Source organism: Austrofundulus limnaeus, unplaced genomic scaffold (genome assembly GCF_001266775.1).
Source record: "Austrofundulus limnaeus strain Quisiro unplaced genomic scaffold, Austrofundulus_limnaeus-1.0 Scaffold36, whole genome shotgun sequence".
Classification (NCBI taxonomy): Eukaryota; Metazoa; Chordata; class Actinopteri; order Cyprinodontiformes; family Rivulidae; genus Austrofundulus; species Austrofundulus limnaeus.
In genome coordinates this window covers 2,079,151-2,095,129 of record NW_013952438.1, presented here as the reverse complement: position 1 = coordinate 2,095,129, position 15,979 = coordinate 2,079,151, and the positions used below count along the sequence as shown (strand labels likewise).

The 15,979-nt window shown below is 36.7% G+C and overlaps 3 protein-coding genes and 1 long non-coding RNA gene across 9 annotated transcripts in view; 2 read left to right on the top strand and 2 right to left on the bottom strand.

Moving 5' to 3' along the window:
• kyat1 (kynurenine aminotransferase 1) overlaps positions 1-1,413 on the top strand; it is a 6,693-nt gene extending 5,280 nt beyond the window's left edge. Inside the window, exons 10-13 of the mRNA XM_014006581.1 lie at positions 298-484; positions 580-656; positions 731-817; positions 904-1,413. Coding sequence (XP_013862035.1) covers positions 298-484; positions 580-656; positions 731-817; positions 904-963 — 411 coding nt within the window. The 3' untranslated portion in view covers positions 964-1,413. The remainder of the gene's footprint in view (positions 1-297; positions 485-579; positions 657-730; positions 818-903) is intronic.
• Positions 1,414-1,785: 372 nt separating this feature from the next.
• Positions 1,786-7,982, top strand: spout1 (SPOUT domain containing methyltransferase 1). Its single transcript, XM_014006582.1, has 12 exons — positions 1,786-1,879; positions 1,958-1,997; positions 5,107-5,220; positions 5,294-5,453; positions 5,533-5,622; positions 5,698-5,747; positions 6,761-6,891; positions 6,967-7,039; positions 7,134-7,232; positions 7,325-7,427; positions 7,522-7,669; positions 7,783-7,982. Exons 1-12 carry the CDS (start codon positions 1,832-1,834, stop codon positions 7,858-7,860), a joined length of 1,134 nt encoding a protein of 377 aa, XP_013862036.1. The 5' UTR covers positions 1,786-1,831; the 3' UTR covers positions 7,861-7,982.
• Positions 7,983-9,718: 1,736 nt separating this feature from the next.
• Positions 9,719-15,979, bottom strand: part of st6galnac6 (ST6 (alpha-N-acetyl-neuraminyl-2,3-beta-galactosyl-1,3)-N-acetylgalactosaminide alpha-2,6-sialyltransferase 6) — an 11,747-nt gene continuing 5,486 nt past the window's right edge. For 4 of the 6 annotated variants that reach the window (XM_014006587.1, XM_014006586.1, XM_014006585.1 and 1 more), the window contains 4 exons: positions 11,115-11,309; positions 10,519-10,931; positions 10,326-10,433; positions 9,719-10,257 (listed from right to left, as the gene is read on the bottom strand). In XM_014006587.1, the coding sequence (XP_013862041.1) occupies positions 10,056-10,257; positions 10,326-10,433; positions 10,519-10,931; positions 11,115-11,309 (918 nt within the window). In that variant the 3' untranslated portion in view covers positions 9,719-10,055. Of the gene's footprint in view, positions 10,258-10,325; positions 10,434-10,518; positions 10,932-11,114; positions 11,779-15,979 lie in introns of those variants that run through there. The other 2 variants (XM_014006583.1, XM_014006584.1) reach the window with 2 other exon arrangements.
• LOC106516298 (uncharacterized) lies at positions 11,988-13,486 on the bottom strand. Its single transcript, XR_001310084.1, has 2 exons — positions 12,078-13,486; positions 11,988-12,045 (listed from the first exon to the last, which is right to left on the bottom strand). It is a non-coding gene; the product is annotated as an uncharacterized LOC106516298 (long non-coding RNA).

Genomic DNA, 15,979 nt, shown 5'->3' with positions numbered 1-15,979 from the left:
TAGCCATGTGATGTGAGTATCAGTCACATGGAGGCAGGGCTTAAAAGCCTGAATTTTGCCTGAAACTCTCAGACTGAAGAAGTCTCTTGGAGGAGAGACGGAACGTTTCATTAGAGAAGAACCCGTCCAGAAGAACTATACTATTTTTTTTCTTTTTGATTTTTTACCTGGGTTATTGAGATGCATCAGGACATTACTACAAAATGTTTGTCTGTTTTTAAGTTTTCTCCTTCGTTCAGTCATTGGAGATTTATTTAGACTTTTTAAATTGGTCTCACTCAGCCTTCTGCTCCTCAGGAGGCCGTAGCGTCTGGCTTTGAGAGGGAGTACGAGCTGTTCGGGACTCCGGAGAGCTACTTCCAGCAGCTGCCTGTCATGCTGCATCACAAGAGACAGAAGCTGGCCTCGTGCCTGCAGAGAGTCGGCCTGCAGCCCGTCATGCCTGAGGGAGGATATTTTATGATCACAGACATCTCCTCCATCAGTATGTGACAACAAATACCGAGCTGGGTGTTTCTGAAACCTGCTGTTGTCTTGTTGTGTGTTCATTTATTAGTTTTGTTTTTTTATTTGTAACAGAAGTGGACCTCAATGATGAGAGTACCAAGGATGAATCGTATGACTTTAGATTTGTCAAATGGCTAATTAAAGAAAAGGTAAAGATTTCATTAGTTTAACATAAGAGAAAGTTTTTGTTTTCACCCAACATTGATGTCTTTTCTTCCTCCAGGGTTTAGCGACAATCCCTGTCTCTGCTTTCTTTAGTCCAGAGCACAGCAAGGAGTTTGACAAATACATTCGCTTCTGTTTCGTTAAGGTGATCAAAAGCAACAGTAACGTAAAATAAAATAAAATAAAAAATTCACAGCATCCTTAATCAGACTTTTTGTTTGCTCCTGACAGGAGGACTCGACCTTGGACGCAGCGGAGGACATTTTGAGAAAGTGGAGTCAGAAGAAGTAGAACAAGCTGCTTATTATTATTGTTTGACCCATCTACTCAGACTAACATCTTCAACCTCCTCAGGAAAAATCTTTATGAATATTCAGTGTTTTTGTGTTTGTTCGCAGAATTAGAATATCAAATTATACACCTGTAGAAAATATCTTGAATGCAGAAATATTTGTCTGACCTCCAAGCATGCAAAAATTGTATTAAAGCTTTTAAGAAATCATTCGTTTGAGCAGGTTGTTACACTTCCTTTTAAATGCTGTTGAACAAAACATTTTATGTCCAATCAGACCCCCTCAGAAAAAGAACATATGAAGAAAGACAGAATTGAATGAAAATACAATGAACTGGTTAACAGAAACCCCTCTATTCATTAATATTTCTCTGCGCGGTTCACCATTTAGTTATAGACCAATAACTAGTTATAATTCTAGTATTAAAGCCTTGTTACAGACTAGCAAATTTGTTCAGTTTCTTGTGTTTTGAAATATGAAAAATAAACTACAAATGTGTTCTGTCTCTGAATAAAATATCACTTATTTTTTTTTACAGAGGATTTATAATTCAATCAAATCAATCAATCTTTATTATTCAGACACATACAAGGTCCATAACAAACAAAACAATAATAATAATAATAATAATAATAATAATAATTTGTTTGCTATGCATTTTGAAAATAAGTTCCACAAATAGCATTTGGTTTATTTGTTCTAACGATTTTGTTGATGTTTTTAACAATACACGACTTAATCGACATTAATAAACACATAAATAAATTATAAATAAATTAATATTAAACCTTATGATGTTTGACTTTTATTCTGAAAGCCAAATGTAAACCCGGAAGTTAATAAGCCTCGTGCATCACGAAGGAAAAATGTCTGCCACCAGTGCGATAAAAAAGCTCAAACCTGTGGTGTCTCAGGTACTAACTCGTGTTTGCGTAACATGTCCGTGTGTGTGCATTTACTTATCTGTGCTCTAATGTTCCTCTCGTCTTTAGCCTGAAGAAAAGCTGAACTGGAGGAAAAGGAAAACTGAATGTGAGTAGATCACAGTAACACGCCGACCACTTTGTTTGATATGTGTCAAAGTAAAATATTGTTTTAATATACAATTGAATGTAATATCTCTGTAATATCGGTCACAGCTGCTGTGTATGGAGGACCGAGTGTCGCCAAACGTGCCAAATTTAATTCACTTATTTGAAACCATCCCGCTGGACAGCGCATGCGCGTAGTAACTGTGCGGCTCTAAAGGTTGAAAACGCTCCAATCTCGCTGTTAGATGGTTTTCAATAGAGGTATGCAGTTTAGTTTATATTAACTGATTCCCCAAATCATTTGGGTTCTTCTTATTTACTGAATGTGGTCCTAACAAAACTATACAGAAAATTTAACTTTGATTTTTGGAAGCGGTTACTGAATGAGTACAAACAAATGTTGCATTAGGCCCTGTCACATTATATAGGGAAGTGGATAAATTTTTAATCCTACACCAATATTAAATCTGACAGCGGATTCCAAAAGAACATTTCAAACCATACAAAATATCACCAAAATCATGTGATTATCTGAAGTATGAGGGAAGTTATTGATGTTTGTTTAGGTGAAATCAGCTCATGTTTTCTTGCTGCAGTTCACAGCAGAACCAATGTGACCATTTCACCTGCTGTTTTCTAATTTTGCTCATAACTTCCTCAGTTTTCAAGATATCGCCATGAAATTTTAGGAAAAGATTCCCATTCTGGTTTTATAGGAAGCATCTTGTACCCAAAAAAACTAATAAAACTTAATAATAGCCAATTCAAAAGTAGCAGAAAAAGGTATAAAATAACATTACAAGGCAAACTGTAGCATCAAATCAACTTAATGTGTCTTAGAAAGTAAGGAAATGAAAACAATTTAAAAGCCACATGGACATCTGTTTTGTAAACAAAGCTCCTCAACCAATGACAGCGTGTTAAATGTGTCAGGTGACGAAGACGAGCGTCAAAACACTTTGCAACAAGTGCTATTCCAGGTAAAAAAAAAAACATACTTCTACGTTTCAAATCATTATCAATTTTGGAAGAAGGGCAGATAAAATAATGTTCTTCATGGCAGATTATCTATTTAAGGGGTCACTAGAAAAACTCGGGTGATTTACTTTGATCCTCTATTCAAAAAATTGTCTTCAAAACGCATCAACAAAAATTAAAAACTCGAAGACGAGGCTGTAGCTAACTACCTGACGGCAGCCCGATTTGTTGAAATTCGTAGAAATAATGAAGCAGGAGGAAATTACAAGCAAACGCATCGAGCAGCGTTGCAAAATCTGGTCACAGCAGTTTGGGAAGAAAATGGCAGCAGCTGCTGACAAAATGTCAACATCCCTACATTATAAGGTTTCAGACAACTCATGCAGACTTGTAAAATTTGTCTTATGACTGAATTACTAATATACAGGGTGGGCCATTTATATGGATACACTGAAATAAAATGAGAGAGTCCAATTTAATACAGTCAACAAAACATTACAGCAGACATTATTAGTCCTAGTTGTTGTCCAGGTGAAAAGCCCACTTGGAAGTCACTCTCTTCCTGCAGGAACAATTAAACCAGCGTGGAATGCTTCATGGCTATAATATATGGTTTATGGCTTGGTGGTGTCCCAAAGAACTGTCTGGTGTTATATTTTGTCCTGTACGTACACAAAGAGCACACACTTGGTCCTGTTAAAACTCAGGAAGGGTCATAACTTTATTGAACTCTGGTGGGAAAATGAGAGTTCAGCTCAGTCTGGGAACCCGTGCCTTCGGCATCACACATACACGTCCGGGTGGGACATAAACTCAAAATAATAGTTCCTATAGTTACTCCTGGTACCTGCTCAAAATTCTAGCTCCTCATCTTGTCTCATAATTAGGAGATGAGTCTATTTTTTTACTTGGTGAATGCTATGCTCTTTCTTAATAGTGTTACAGGGCCTAAAGATGAAATATACTTGTAAGTTGGGGTCTACGTTAGGGCTGTGTATTGGCAAGAATTTGGCGATACGATACATATCATGACAGAGGGGTCACGATACGATATATCCCGATATATTGCGATTTCTTTTGTCCAAAAATTCTATTAAATAAAAACCTCTTACTGGGGGTAAAAAATAAAAAACTAAAATTCATGGTCTCCGAAAATTCTATTACATAGACATACTTTTGATACATTTAGCTGTGTTCTGCTTTGTAGGTATTTAATTTTATTTGTTTCATGTTTCTTATTTCATCCATGTTTTCAATTATTAGACTATATTTGCCAATAAATAGTTTGAAAATATATTTTTTGCAGCTTTTAGTTTTTAATATTAATTTACAATATGGTCACCCAACACTTAACAATAGCCTCTACCTCAAGAGGTAGAGTAACCAAATGACTGGCTCACTGCTGCCAACTAGTGGTCAGAGGCTGAACTACAACATAAAATGAACGGCTGGCAGGAAAGTTGACTTTTTAAACCTTAATAAAAAAATCGATACAGGGCTTTAGAATATCGATACAGTATCGGGAAATGAAATATCGCGATATTTCAGTGTATCGATATTTTCTTACACCCCATAGTCTACGTCTGGTGATATTCCACAGCTATTAGGAACAATAATAAACTCTAGTGACCAACCAAATATCTTTTATAATTTGGTTATTTATTTTATTATTTTTATGTTAATATATCAGGCAAATCCCATTGAGATCACAGATCTCTTTTGCAAGGGAGACCTGAAGGCAACATATTGTACATGTTTTTGTATTGTACATTGAAACCCCCCACAGAAAGTACCCAGGTTCAAACTCGGGGTCGAACCCAGGACTTTCTTGCTGTGAGTCATCATTGCTAACCACTGAGCCACCATGCTGTCATGGTCAGGTTGGCAGAGGCAGCAGGTCTGTGAGAGAAACCCTGGTATTCCTCTCTCCAGTTTCTTCTGGGGGATCCCAAAAGGTTCCCAGGCCAGAGAGGAAATGCAATTCTCCCAGCAAGTTCTGGGTCTGCCCTGGACATCTTTCCAGTGCCACCCCACCCCCCACAAAAAAAATAAATAAATAAAAATTGCAGATGCGATTGCGATGCAAATTAAAATGTTCACTGATATTTGATTTGATTATTTTTTTATAACAGTGAATGAGCGTAAGAAGGAGTGGAAAAGGGCAAAACTCATCAAACAATTAGAAAAGCAGAAACAGCGAGAAGCTGCAGAGAACAGAGCAGCTGAAGAAAGTCAAAGCAACAAAGGTAAAATTATCACTTACTGATCATTTCTATAATGTTAGCATTGTTAACCGGGACTTGTGTTTTTTGATTTCAGGCCGATCTTATACGGTGAGCGTAGCGCTCCCTGGCTCTGTCCTGGACAACGCTCAGTCCCCAGAGCTACGAACGTACCTGGCGGGACAGATCGCTCGAGCCTGCGTGGTGTTCTGCGTCGATGAGATAATTGTGTTTGACGAACAAGGGGAAGACGTCCAGTAAGTTGTCAGTCACAATCAACATAATGCTTTAAATCATCACAAGCCAGAGAGAATCAGCTTGTTGTTTTTATTCCAGGAGCGTTGAAGGTGAATTTAAAGGCGTTGGGAAAAAGGGCCATGGTTGCATTCAGCTTGCCAGAATACTTCAGTACATGGAGTGTCCACAGTAAGCAGTCAAATCAATATGAACAGTGTTACTGCACGTTATCGCATCGAGATTACAGCTTCTGTTCGTCTCCAGGTATCTGCGCAAATGGTTTTTCCCAGTGCATAAAGATTTACAGTATGCAGGTAATGTGAAACAGTCGACATTTCACTATTATACAGGGTGAGTCAAACGTCTCAGGACACCTTTTTATTTCAGAAAGAAAAGGGAAAATAAAATATCTGAATACCCCAGCAAGTAGTGAGTGAGGGGACCTATCATGGCAGTTTCTTGAAAGCCGCCACATTGGGTCAAAATAACAGGGTGTCATGTGACTTTTGACTCACCGTGATGACTGCTGCCACACTGTCTACAGGTAATTTCAGTCGAAAAGCATTTAGAGGATTTTTATTAACAGGTAGAAAGTCTTTTGTTGTAAAATGTGCCGCAGCAGGAACTCATCAAAGCTGATGAAGTGCCACTCAATAGAACATTCTGAGTGTATGAAAGTAAAGCACTCTAAAAGTTTAGGCCCTCTTCCTAAAACATCACCATCTCCCCGTTAGCAGCTGTGCTGAGCAAACAGAGACGTGTATGGCAGGCTGTTTTAACATACGATCGGCTTTAGCACACGTACATTCCAGATATTTGAATTTGGTTTATGACTAGAAATAGTTAATTAAGATATCTCTAATTATATTTTGACTTGGCAAAATACCTACCGTAATTCATCTGATTACATTCTGACTAGTATAAAAGATGTCAGATTTACCATTAAGTTGTCTAATTGAAGATGTCTGCCATAATTTATTGACTATCTAAAACACATTTCAGATATCAACAATTAAATTATAACTAAATTTGATATTTCTCATTTTGTTCTGATTATTCGTAATTCCAATTAAATATGTCTTAAATGACATCATGTTTGTAGGTACATAAAATATTGGCAGTGTTGGAAGTTTTTCTGACTTTATTTCTAAATTATATTGTATCGACTGAAATTAGGAATGATAATATCATTCCTGATCATGGTATGTTTTAGCCATATCATCCAGCCTTATCCCAAGATTAAGTTAACTGTCTAAAGATATGTTAAAATACTGATAATATCTAAAGACTGCATGTTTTTAAGTTGGTCTGTTTTTTTTTCTGCTAGGTTTGCTCAACCCTCTGGACAGTCCTCATCACATGCGGATAGACGAAGAGTCAGAATACCGAGAAGGACGAGTCCTCAACAAGCCGCCCAAACAAGGAAAAGGATCATTAGTCAACTGTGGAATGAGGAAGGTGACTGTAACTCCTCTCTGTTTTGAAGCGTTTGTAAAAGGAAACAGTCGTAACTGTGTCTGTATGCCTCTGCAGGATGTCCGGATTGATAAACAGCTGCAGTCAGGTCTACGAGTCACAGTGAAGCTCAGTAAAACACAGAATCAAGGTCATTTTCATGACTTTTTTTCCTGACATTTTTGTTTTTCCTTTTTGTTTTAAATTTGTTTCTTCATCGTGCATGTTTGTTTAACTCCCTGCAGAAAGCAGACTTTATAAAGGTGTTGTTGTGGCTCCTCATGTGCCAAGAACTGAAGGTGGTCTTTACTGGGGTTACACTGTCCGCCTGGCATCCTGTCTCAGTAAGTGTCCTCTCTCAGTCTCCTTTTTTATGCTTGTTTAAGAATCAGTGTAACTATTTTACCTGCGGCTGCTACTCTGTCTATTCCTGCAGGTTCAGTTTTCACACAAAGTCCGTATAAAGAAGGGTATGATTTAACTGTTGGCACCTCAGAGAGAGGCACCAACGTGGATCAATCAACACTCCCACCATTCAAGTAGGTTCAGAGCTCGTTAGATAATTAAATCAACATTTAGGTGAGTTTTCCAAGTGCTTTAAGCTCTTCATTTTCATCCTGGTAATTTTTCTAGGCATCTATTGGTGGTGTTTGGAGGACTTCAGGGTTTGGAAGCCAGCGTAGATGCGGACCAGACCCTGGATGCAACTGATCCTAGTCTTTTATTTGACATGTACCTCAACACGTGTCCCAGTCAGGGCAGCAGGACCATTCGAACAGAGGTGGGAATGTGTACGAAGTCTGTTGAAAAACTGATTCAGTCTCCACTGAACTTGTTTGCTAAAACCTGTCAGTTATCCACGTAGTAACTTTATTTCCTGTCTTTTGTTGACAGGAAGCGATCCTAATTTCCATGGCAGCACTGAGACCAAAGATCACAGCTGTCTTTTCAGATGTTTCCAGTGATTCATGAACTGATTATGCTGGCAGATGAGTCATCTGACTTATGTATCAAACTTTTATTTGTATAACTGTGTAATGCAATGGTCTGACTTTGTTTCAAAACAGCCCAACTAATAAATTAATAGACTTGCATTCTGTTTTTTTTCCCCTTTCAGAGCAAAAGGCTTTTCCTGTTGTTGAAAAATAGAACAGAATCGTTCATTTAAAGCACCACAACATGGACAAACAATCAGTACACGTCAGTTTTATATTTCAGGTATCCAAGCAACTTTTTCAAATATATCTGCATTGAGGTGGATACATCTTTTCAAAAAGGGTCAAATTACAGAAATTCCAGGTTTCAGATTGTCAGTGCAGTCACATTCAGCTGCAGTGCATGCTGCATGCATCTACCCCTTTAAATCAGAGCTATTCAAACTCTTGTTTCCTGCACTTTTCTTTTGGACTATCTGTGTGGCGGCCATGCGTCTTACTGAAGTTAGGTGGAGAGAAAAAAGGTAATCTGCTAAAATTTATTTTTCTTATCTGTGGCATAATGTCTTATTTTTAAATATTTGAGTTTGGTTAGTTTTATAGCACATTCTGCGTTTTAGATTGTAAATTAACCTAGCACAAAAAAATCAGGAAATTTGTTGGTAGATTGTTTCTTTATTGTAAAAATGCTTCTTGGTAATAAATATACTGTTAGAAAGCCTGTTAATTTCCTTTTTAAATGGTGTCACATTTGTAAGGAACATGCATTTGTGGGATGAACCGAATATGTAGGTTGCGCACATAAAAAATTTGCCAAATCTCTGCCTAACAGCTTATTTTGCTGCTGTTTTGACACTTGTTTTGAGCTTCTGGTACCCCCAGGTGCTGCCAATCAGGTGACTGGTATAGGATTTATTTCCAAGAAGCATTGTTACAAATTTCCTTACTTTTTGTGCAAAGTACATAGTAAACGTTCAGTTTTCAAAATCACCTAAAAATAAAAAATAAAATAAAAACAATTAATGCAGAAACTGTTTTACAAAACAATTGAGAAAGGCCATCAACTTAACTGTTCTATTTTTTGTAATAAGATACCCGAGTATAACCTGCCTGAAAATGCATTCTGTGGACAATTTAAAGATGTTTTGAAACAGAGGCCAAATAAAAATTTCAATAGGCACATTTGCTTCCAATTGAATATTTCTTCAGGCTGTTTTCATATTGGTTTAAGAGCTGAAATTTTTTAAAATGTCCATGTTTCTGTAATAAACAGTGTTTATAATACTGTACTCTATGATAAGGCCCCTGTATGGACTGTTTATAGGCTGGATTTATAATTTGGCCACAATAGCTTTAAAATACGACCTCTTTAAAGTGAATTTGTTAAGCCACACACACACAAATTATACACACTACCAGTTAAACGTTTGGACAAACCTCATTCATTGTCTTGTTTTTTCTTACATTGTAAATGAAAACTGAAGTCACCCAGACTATGAAGACACAAGCTACAGAAACAACCACAAAAAAGAAAAATTACAACAGCATTTAGAAGTTTGATTTACGGTAGGTCGTGCCTGGTCCTGGATCACAATAAATGGTGATAATTTATGAGTGTCAAAACAATAAACGCTGATTCAGGCAGCAACTACTGGCAATTTTTTTTATTATTACCTCATAAAGCTGATTGAGAGAATACCAAGAGTGTGCACAGTTGTAATCAAAGCAAAAGGTGCTTCCGTTTTGAGATTTCCACATAGTTCCCTGTGTGTTTCTTCATAGTCTGGATGATTCCAGTATTAATTTACAATGTAGGGGAAAAAAATCAAATGAAAATGTGTGTCCAAACCTTTGACTGGTAGCGTCGATATATATAAAGGTACTTGCTGATATAATTCTCTTTAAATATGGAAAGTGACTTTACTCATACATAATAAAAAATAACATTTGAATTATATTTACAAAAAAATCCCTTGTTTCAGTGCCTGTGTTTTGGCTCACATGTATACAGTGCTTCAGAGGCCTTAGAAATGAGTAACTGCACTTCTCTGCAGTAGGAAACATCCCCACATCGTTCCCATCATTTGGTCCAACAGCACGTTTATCCCATGATGCTCCATACTTCTGGCAGATTGAGGATGATCACTTTTTTTTTAAATGAGGTCTTATTTGGCAAATTTTATACGAACTCCATCCCATGGTGCTTTCCCAGGCTTTAGTGAGTGCCCTTTCTCACCATGTGGGGTGAGAGAATGTGATATTGTACAGCTTTGCCCAGCGTGCAAACACATGTTTCTCTGTAATAAAGCGATGATGGCTTCCTCTCCGGCTGCTTTCATTCTGGATGTACATGAGACATTCATCGGAGCCCCTGGGTTTGTAATAGTGGTAGGGCATCTTCTTTGATGCAGGTTTTTTTCTAGAAAATAATACACTTTAATATCATTAAGTACCAGTTTGATCTTGGGTGTATTTTAAAATAAATGTGATCAATAAACTTACCCGCAGTAACTGGGTGGAACCATCCCATATACTTTAATGTTATCACATATCTCAATTGCTATGACCATTGTGAACCAGCCTGTACTCAACCATGAGTGGGATTTTTGTCTGTGGGGGGATAATTTAGTTTAAGTGAAGGTTCCCAAACATGCACACCAAGATGTGGTTGTTTAACAACTTCTCTAAGACTCACCTGTCTCGTCCTGTCTCTGAGTGAAACAGGTTATCAAATTTTCGCATCCTGTTGGGTGAGATGGTAAAAAAGGAAACGTTGCTGTATGTCGTGCTGACTCTCTGGATCAATCTGTACAGCGTTCCTTTAGCATTTTTCTCGATCTTATTTGGCGGTCCCCAGTAGACGATCGTAAAGTTGCCGTCGGTTTGGCGCAGGTACTCGTTCGGCTGTCGGACCACTCTGAACACGCTGGTGTGAGCTACTACCCTGAGGGTGGTCCGGTGCCCGATGTCAGACTCGTACCCTAGAGTGGGAGCGTCGTTCATACGAATCACACACTCCGTGCGATCGATCTCCTCTCCTGCCTGGCTAGACAGGACGTGGCTGGAACTGGTCACCAGTGCACAGTTCCCACAGTGCAGAGCTAAACTCTGTGGGGAAGAACACAATAAAGAAATTAAAAGTACCAATGATTATGAACTACTACAGGTCCACAGAGTGAGTTGAGCTAAAATTAGTAAGTTGGGATTTGTGTGTTTCTACACCACCAGTTAAAATACAAGGTGCAGAACAATATTTCCATAAAATACAAATATTTTTGTATTTCAGCTTACTTTGTTCCCAGATATTGGCACAAAGCCATCTTTCCTGGACCACCTCTTCAGGTCTGTGGTCTTGTTGATTTTCATTGTCGCCACATGGAAAGGAGTGTAGACTTCTTCGCTGACATTATTGGAGGTGTAGAGGATGAGGATGGTCATCAGGATGAAGATGGCTAAGAATATCACCACCCTATGACTCTGTTGACTCTGCAATATGGACAACATTGATAAAAATGTTCGTATAAAACATGTCTTTACACGTTTTATCAACATAATTATACATAGTTTATAAGTCCAGGAATCATAAAGGTTAGAAAAAAGCACACTGAACTTATTCTACAGGGTGAGCCAAAAGTCTTATCTCAGATTTTAATTGCCACAATCAGATTTACATGTGCTATGCATGCATGTGATATGCTAAATGACCACCTTCCAATTGGAAGCTTTTGACTTTGAGCCAATGGTGGATTGATTCAAGATGGCGGCCATGTTCCAGACATAGCCTAAAGGACAGGTCCACTCTCCCATTTCTTGTTGGGGTATTCAAATATTTCCTTTCCCTTTTAATTAAAAAAAGGGTGTCCTGAGGCTTTTGACTCATGCTGTACAAATTTTACTTAGATTTGAAGTGAACAATCTTGTCTCAATAAAACTCCATTACTTTTTTTTCCAGTTGCTGTGTTTTGTGGGAGGAGTTGGTACTGAACAGATCTGTGAAATGTGGAATTGATTGTGAAGTGCCRACATAATCCCTTTATGAGGTTCGAAGTGTATGCGCAAGCATTCACTCGAACACAGAGCAAAGGTCAGGTGAAGGTCAACTACTCTGGTTGACTTAGGTGGAAACACAGATTCACGGGGCCTTTCGTGCATGAAAATAAAGACCAGCGGGGTGATTGAAAAGTGAACAGAAGTTTCACTTGTGATTGTGAAGCTGACAAGTCTGGGGAGTGGAATGTACTTTGAACCCTCCACTCGGCAGACTCTCTGCTGATGTGTGCTTTGAGTGTGATAAGGCTTACATAATAAACTGACAGGGCCCTTGTGTGTTTTATGTTTGTTTGACTGCTGGTACACTGAACTGCGTGTGTAGCTTTGTGTAAAGGTGTGTGTGCTGGACTGAGAAGTGCGCTTGAAGAGGACGCTGGTGTGAGAGATTGTGAGCATAACTTAACTGATTAAGTGTAACAAATAAATTAATAAGCACCTAAAAATAAATACAGTTAATAAATATATAATTTAGAAATGGAAGGCAAGTTTGATCGTGAGAAGACTTTAGGAGTGCAGAAATGGGTATGTTAGTTAAGAAAAAGTGATAAAGTTCGTAAGATGTTCTTGTGGGTAACAGTGGCCAGAAACTGGCATGTTAAGTCGCAGAAGGTGGTTGATGTTCTTACAGTTTGCTGGATGGTTGTTGTGGTACCATTGTATTATGTGTTAAGTATTTAGAATATTAGTTTCACAAGCAAAGAGCTGATTTATAAGTAGTGTGACTGTTGAGGTCTAGTCTGTGCGTCTGTTATCCGAGTAGTTAATGATGTCAGGAGTTACATCATTCATGGCCTTTGTCCCGCTCAGTATGTTTAAAAGACCTGTGGGCCGACAGGGCCTGATACCCCAATTCTTACTCAGTAGTAAAAGAGGACAAAAGCAGACCTCACCAGAGGAAATGTCAACATGGAGGTAGAAAGAAGCCAGCAGGTAACAGGGAGTGTGGACAGAGTGCATGAATTACGACAGGTAGACACGACGCAGTGGTATGATCAGCTAAAACACAGATAAATATTAATTTGACTAACTCTCAAGTTCTTCTTAACAGGTGTGAAATTCGACAAAAGAATAACTAAAGCAGAAATGTTGTGTTGTGTGTCCATATGTGTGGCCACTGTCCTGTCCTGTTTGTATGTGTGTCATGTATGTGTTCACGAGTCATGACTCATAGGATTGGAGGAAAATAATTAATTAAGTTAAAACCCAACAAAATTAAAGGGTAAAAAGTACTTTATGGGAAAATGAATTAAGTCTAATCTAACATGGATTTTTGGAATTCCATTTCATTTCATTATATTTTAYAATAGAAAACTTTAAGACAAAATTAATTAAGGCCTTAACTTATTGTTTATTGATTGTGTGGTATTTATCCAAGCAAAAATGGACACGACTTATTTTTTGTTTTGGTGCAGGAACATGTGTTCAGGGTGGACAAAATAAAAAATAATAAATAAATAGGTTGATCAAAAGTCTGCAAGGGGGTATAAATAAAATAAATTATACATTGTTATGAAGAGTACAGTTGAAAACAGGAAATTTTGGTACAATTACTCAAGTTGAGTGCTCAACTACTTAGAGGGTTTTTTTGCAGAAGGTACTACATTCTTTTGCTTTGGTAAAAAAAAAATATATATATATAACAAAGGTTGAAGATGATGCTAACAGAATTTGCTAAAATACAAACTTGGTTTAAACTTAATAAATTACTGTCAAGTGTGGATAAAACTAATGATATGATATTAAGTACAGTAAGAGAACTGTTGACATTGCATTTAGAGTTGATGATGTTGAGATAGAGCCAGTAAGGTGAAAATTTTTGTGTGTCATCATTGATGAAAAACTGACATGGAGACTATATACGGATCATTTAAAAAATAGCCTAAATAAATTGTAGTATTGTACAAAGTAAAGGGTTTTTTAATGATAAAGCACAGTTTATGTTGCATAATGCAATAATTGTTTCACACTTAATCTATTGTATTGATGTTTGGGTAAAAGTAAGCAAAACAATTACAAATTCTGTTTCTGTTTAAAAATTAAAAAAATAAAAAGAGCCATAAGTGTACTGAGCTGTTAAGCCTCTCAGATTCAGAATTTAAAATTTGATAGTGTGATTTATGTTTTAATACTCTTGTTCAAGGCTCTGACACCTTGAATCAGTATGACAATATTAGGACGCAGGTTTTGGTTTATTAGATTGTTTTATTTCGGGAAATCTAACCTCTGTGCCTAATGTATGCTTAGGATGAAGAATTTTTTTCTATCAAACATGGTTTTAATCCAGGTTAATAGTTATCTTTAACTTCTGCTTAAGTGTTTTTTTTCCTTTTGGTTTTGTTTCTAACAGCAGACAGAAAATGTGTTGTATGTGGGAAAAAACACATTTACAGAGCTTTTTGTTTCATCTTGCTCTGCCTGGAGTGATTTTTTGTTTTATTTTGTTTTATTTTGTTTTATTTAGTTATTTTACAGGCTCACTTTCTAGATCAGCTAAAATCAGCTTGTTCAGAGGACAATTTTATTTTATTTTTTCATGTCATGTTTATACAGTATTTCACATGGGATTGTTTTAAATAACAACAAAAAAAACTTATTGTACATTCAAAAACATTCCAATAGTCACAAATGATGGCATTTTGATAAGCACACATTTTAGAATTTGCTCCTCATATGGAAAAGTTAAAATGAATATCACTTTTTAGTAAAGTTGAATTAATCCTAATATACAAGGTATAGATCCACAACATCTACTTCCACCTGGGATGAATAATACTGAGCAGAACAGTATGAAACCTTCTCCTCTCCAAGTTGAGGGGAGAGAAAAAGTGGCCTTGACAGATTACACCAGACTATAAAAAAATAATAATAAAAACCCTAGACATTATTAAACGTGCCACGATAAGTTATGGTTAGATTGGTTCAAATGTTGGTTTAATGAAAACTGGTTTTGCCTCACAATACTTAGGCTAACACTGTTTAACATTGTTTTTTTGTCTTTTTTTTTTTGATGAATGTGGAGATTGAAGATCATCAACTGTTCTTTCTTTACATTATTTTATCTTTTTAATAAGCCTTTGACCGGTAACTGTGAAACAACTTTTAATATCATCTTCAGATGCCTGAGGTTTAAGCAAGGCTTGGTTAAGTTCCTTTTATTTTATTGTCTTTGGTTGTTTTTATTTTATTTTATTTTGCCCCTTGGTTTTTACTTTTTATTTTTATATTATTATTATTTGCATATTCCCTAAATGGATAACATTTGGGCATGTCGTAAAACAAAAAAAAAAAGGAGTTTGTGTGGTTTGGTTTATAAAACACTTTGTTTATGATTTCATTTTTGGGCATCGATACATATTCTGTTAGGCCTTAAAGTTTGACATGACCAAAGTAAACTACCTGTTTGGTTCCTGAGTTTTCTTCTAGGATCAGGTTGGAAATATGTTTTTCTGTATTGTCTCCTGGAGTGTTTATTTGGGTAATTATCATTTGTTTTCATTTTTTCTTCATGCTTCTGCTCATCTGATAAGTACAGGACTGTTTGTTTACAGTCCAGTAAAGGAGGGATGAGAGACAGAGAGCAAAAAGCCCAAAGTCCTGTCTTGTTTCAGTTTTGTGGATTTTATTTTATTATTTTGGTTTTTCATGTTTTCTGTTTTACTTTATCATGAAAGCCCAAAGTCCGGTCTGACTTGTTTCAGTTTTGTGGATTTTATTTTATTATTTTGGTTTTTCATGTTTTCTGTTTTACTTTATCATGTTTTTGTTTCAATACAATTAATTGTAGGCATATGGCCTCAGATTGCTCAAAATCCAACAGAAAAAGGGTTTTAAATATTATGGATGAAGTCACAATGAGAATTCAATGAATTTGATGCCAACTGCTTGAATTTGTTTTCTTTCTATTGTTTATTTTTCTTTTTGTTTAGCCCAGACTTACTGTTCAGGGTTTAACTGTAGAATTGCCATTAACGGAGGCAGAAGGAGGGACTTTCTTCAAAAGGTCTGATTTTTAATTTATGTCTGCAAAATTAGAGACATATTTGCCACTTCAGGATTAAGTTGTCTAATATTTTTTTCCTTTCTGTTTTTTGTGCTTTCATGTTTCT

Coding starts and splice junctions, on each gene's coding strand:
- spout1 (XM_014006582.1), top strand. CDS start 1,832: ATGTCTGCCACCAGTGCGATAAAAAAGCTCAAACCTGTGGTGTCTCAG. Junction 5,623..5,697: donor CAGTACATGGAGTGTCCACA/GTAAGCAGTCAA, acceptor GTTCGTCTCCAG/GTATCTGCGCAAATGGTTTT. Junction 6,892..6,966: donor TCAACTGTGGAATGAGGAAG/GTGACTGTAACT, acceptor ATGCCTCTGCAG/GATGTCCGGATTGATAAACA.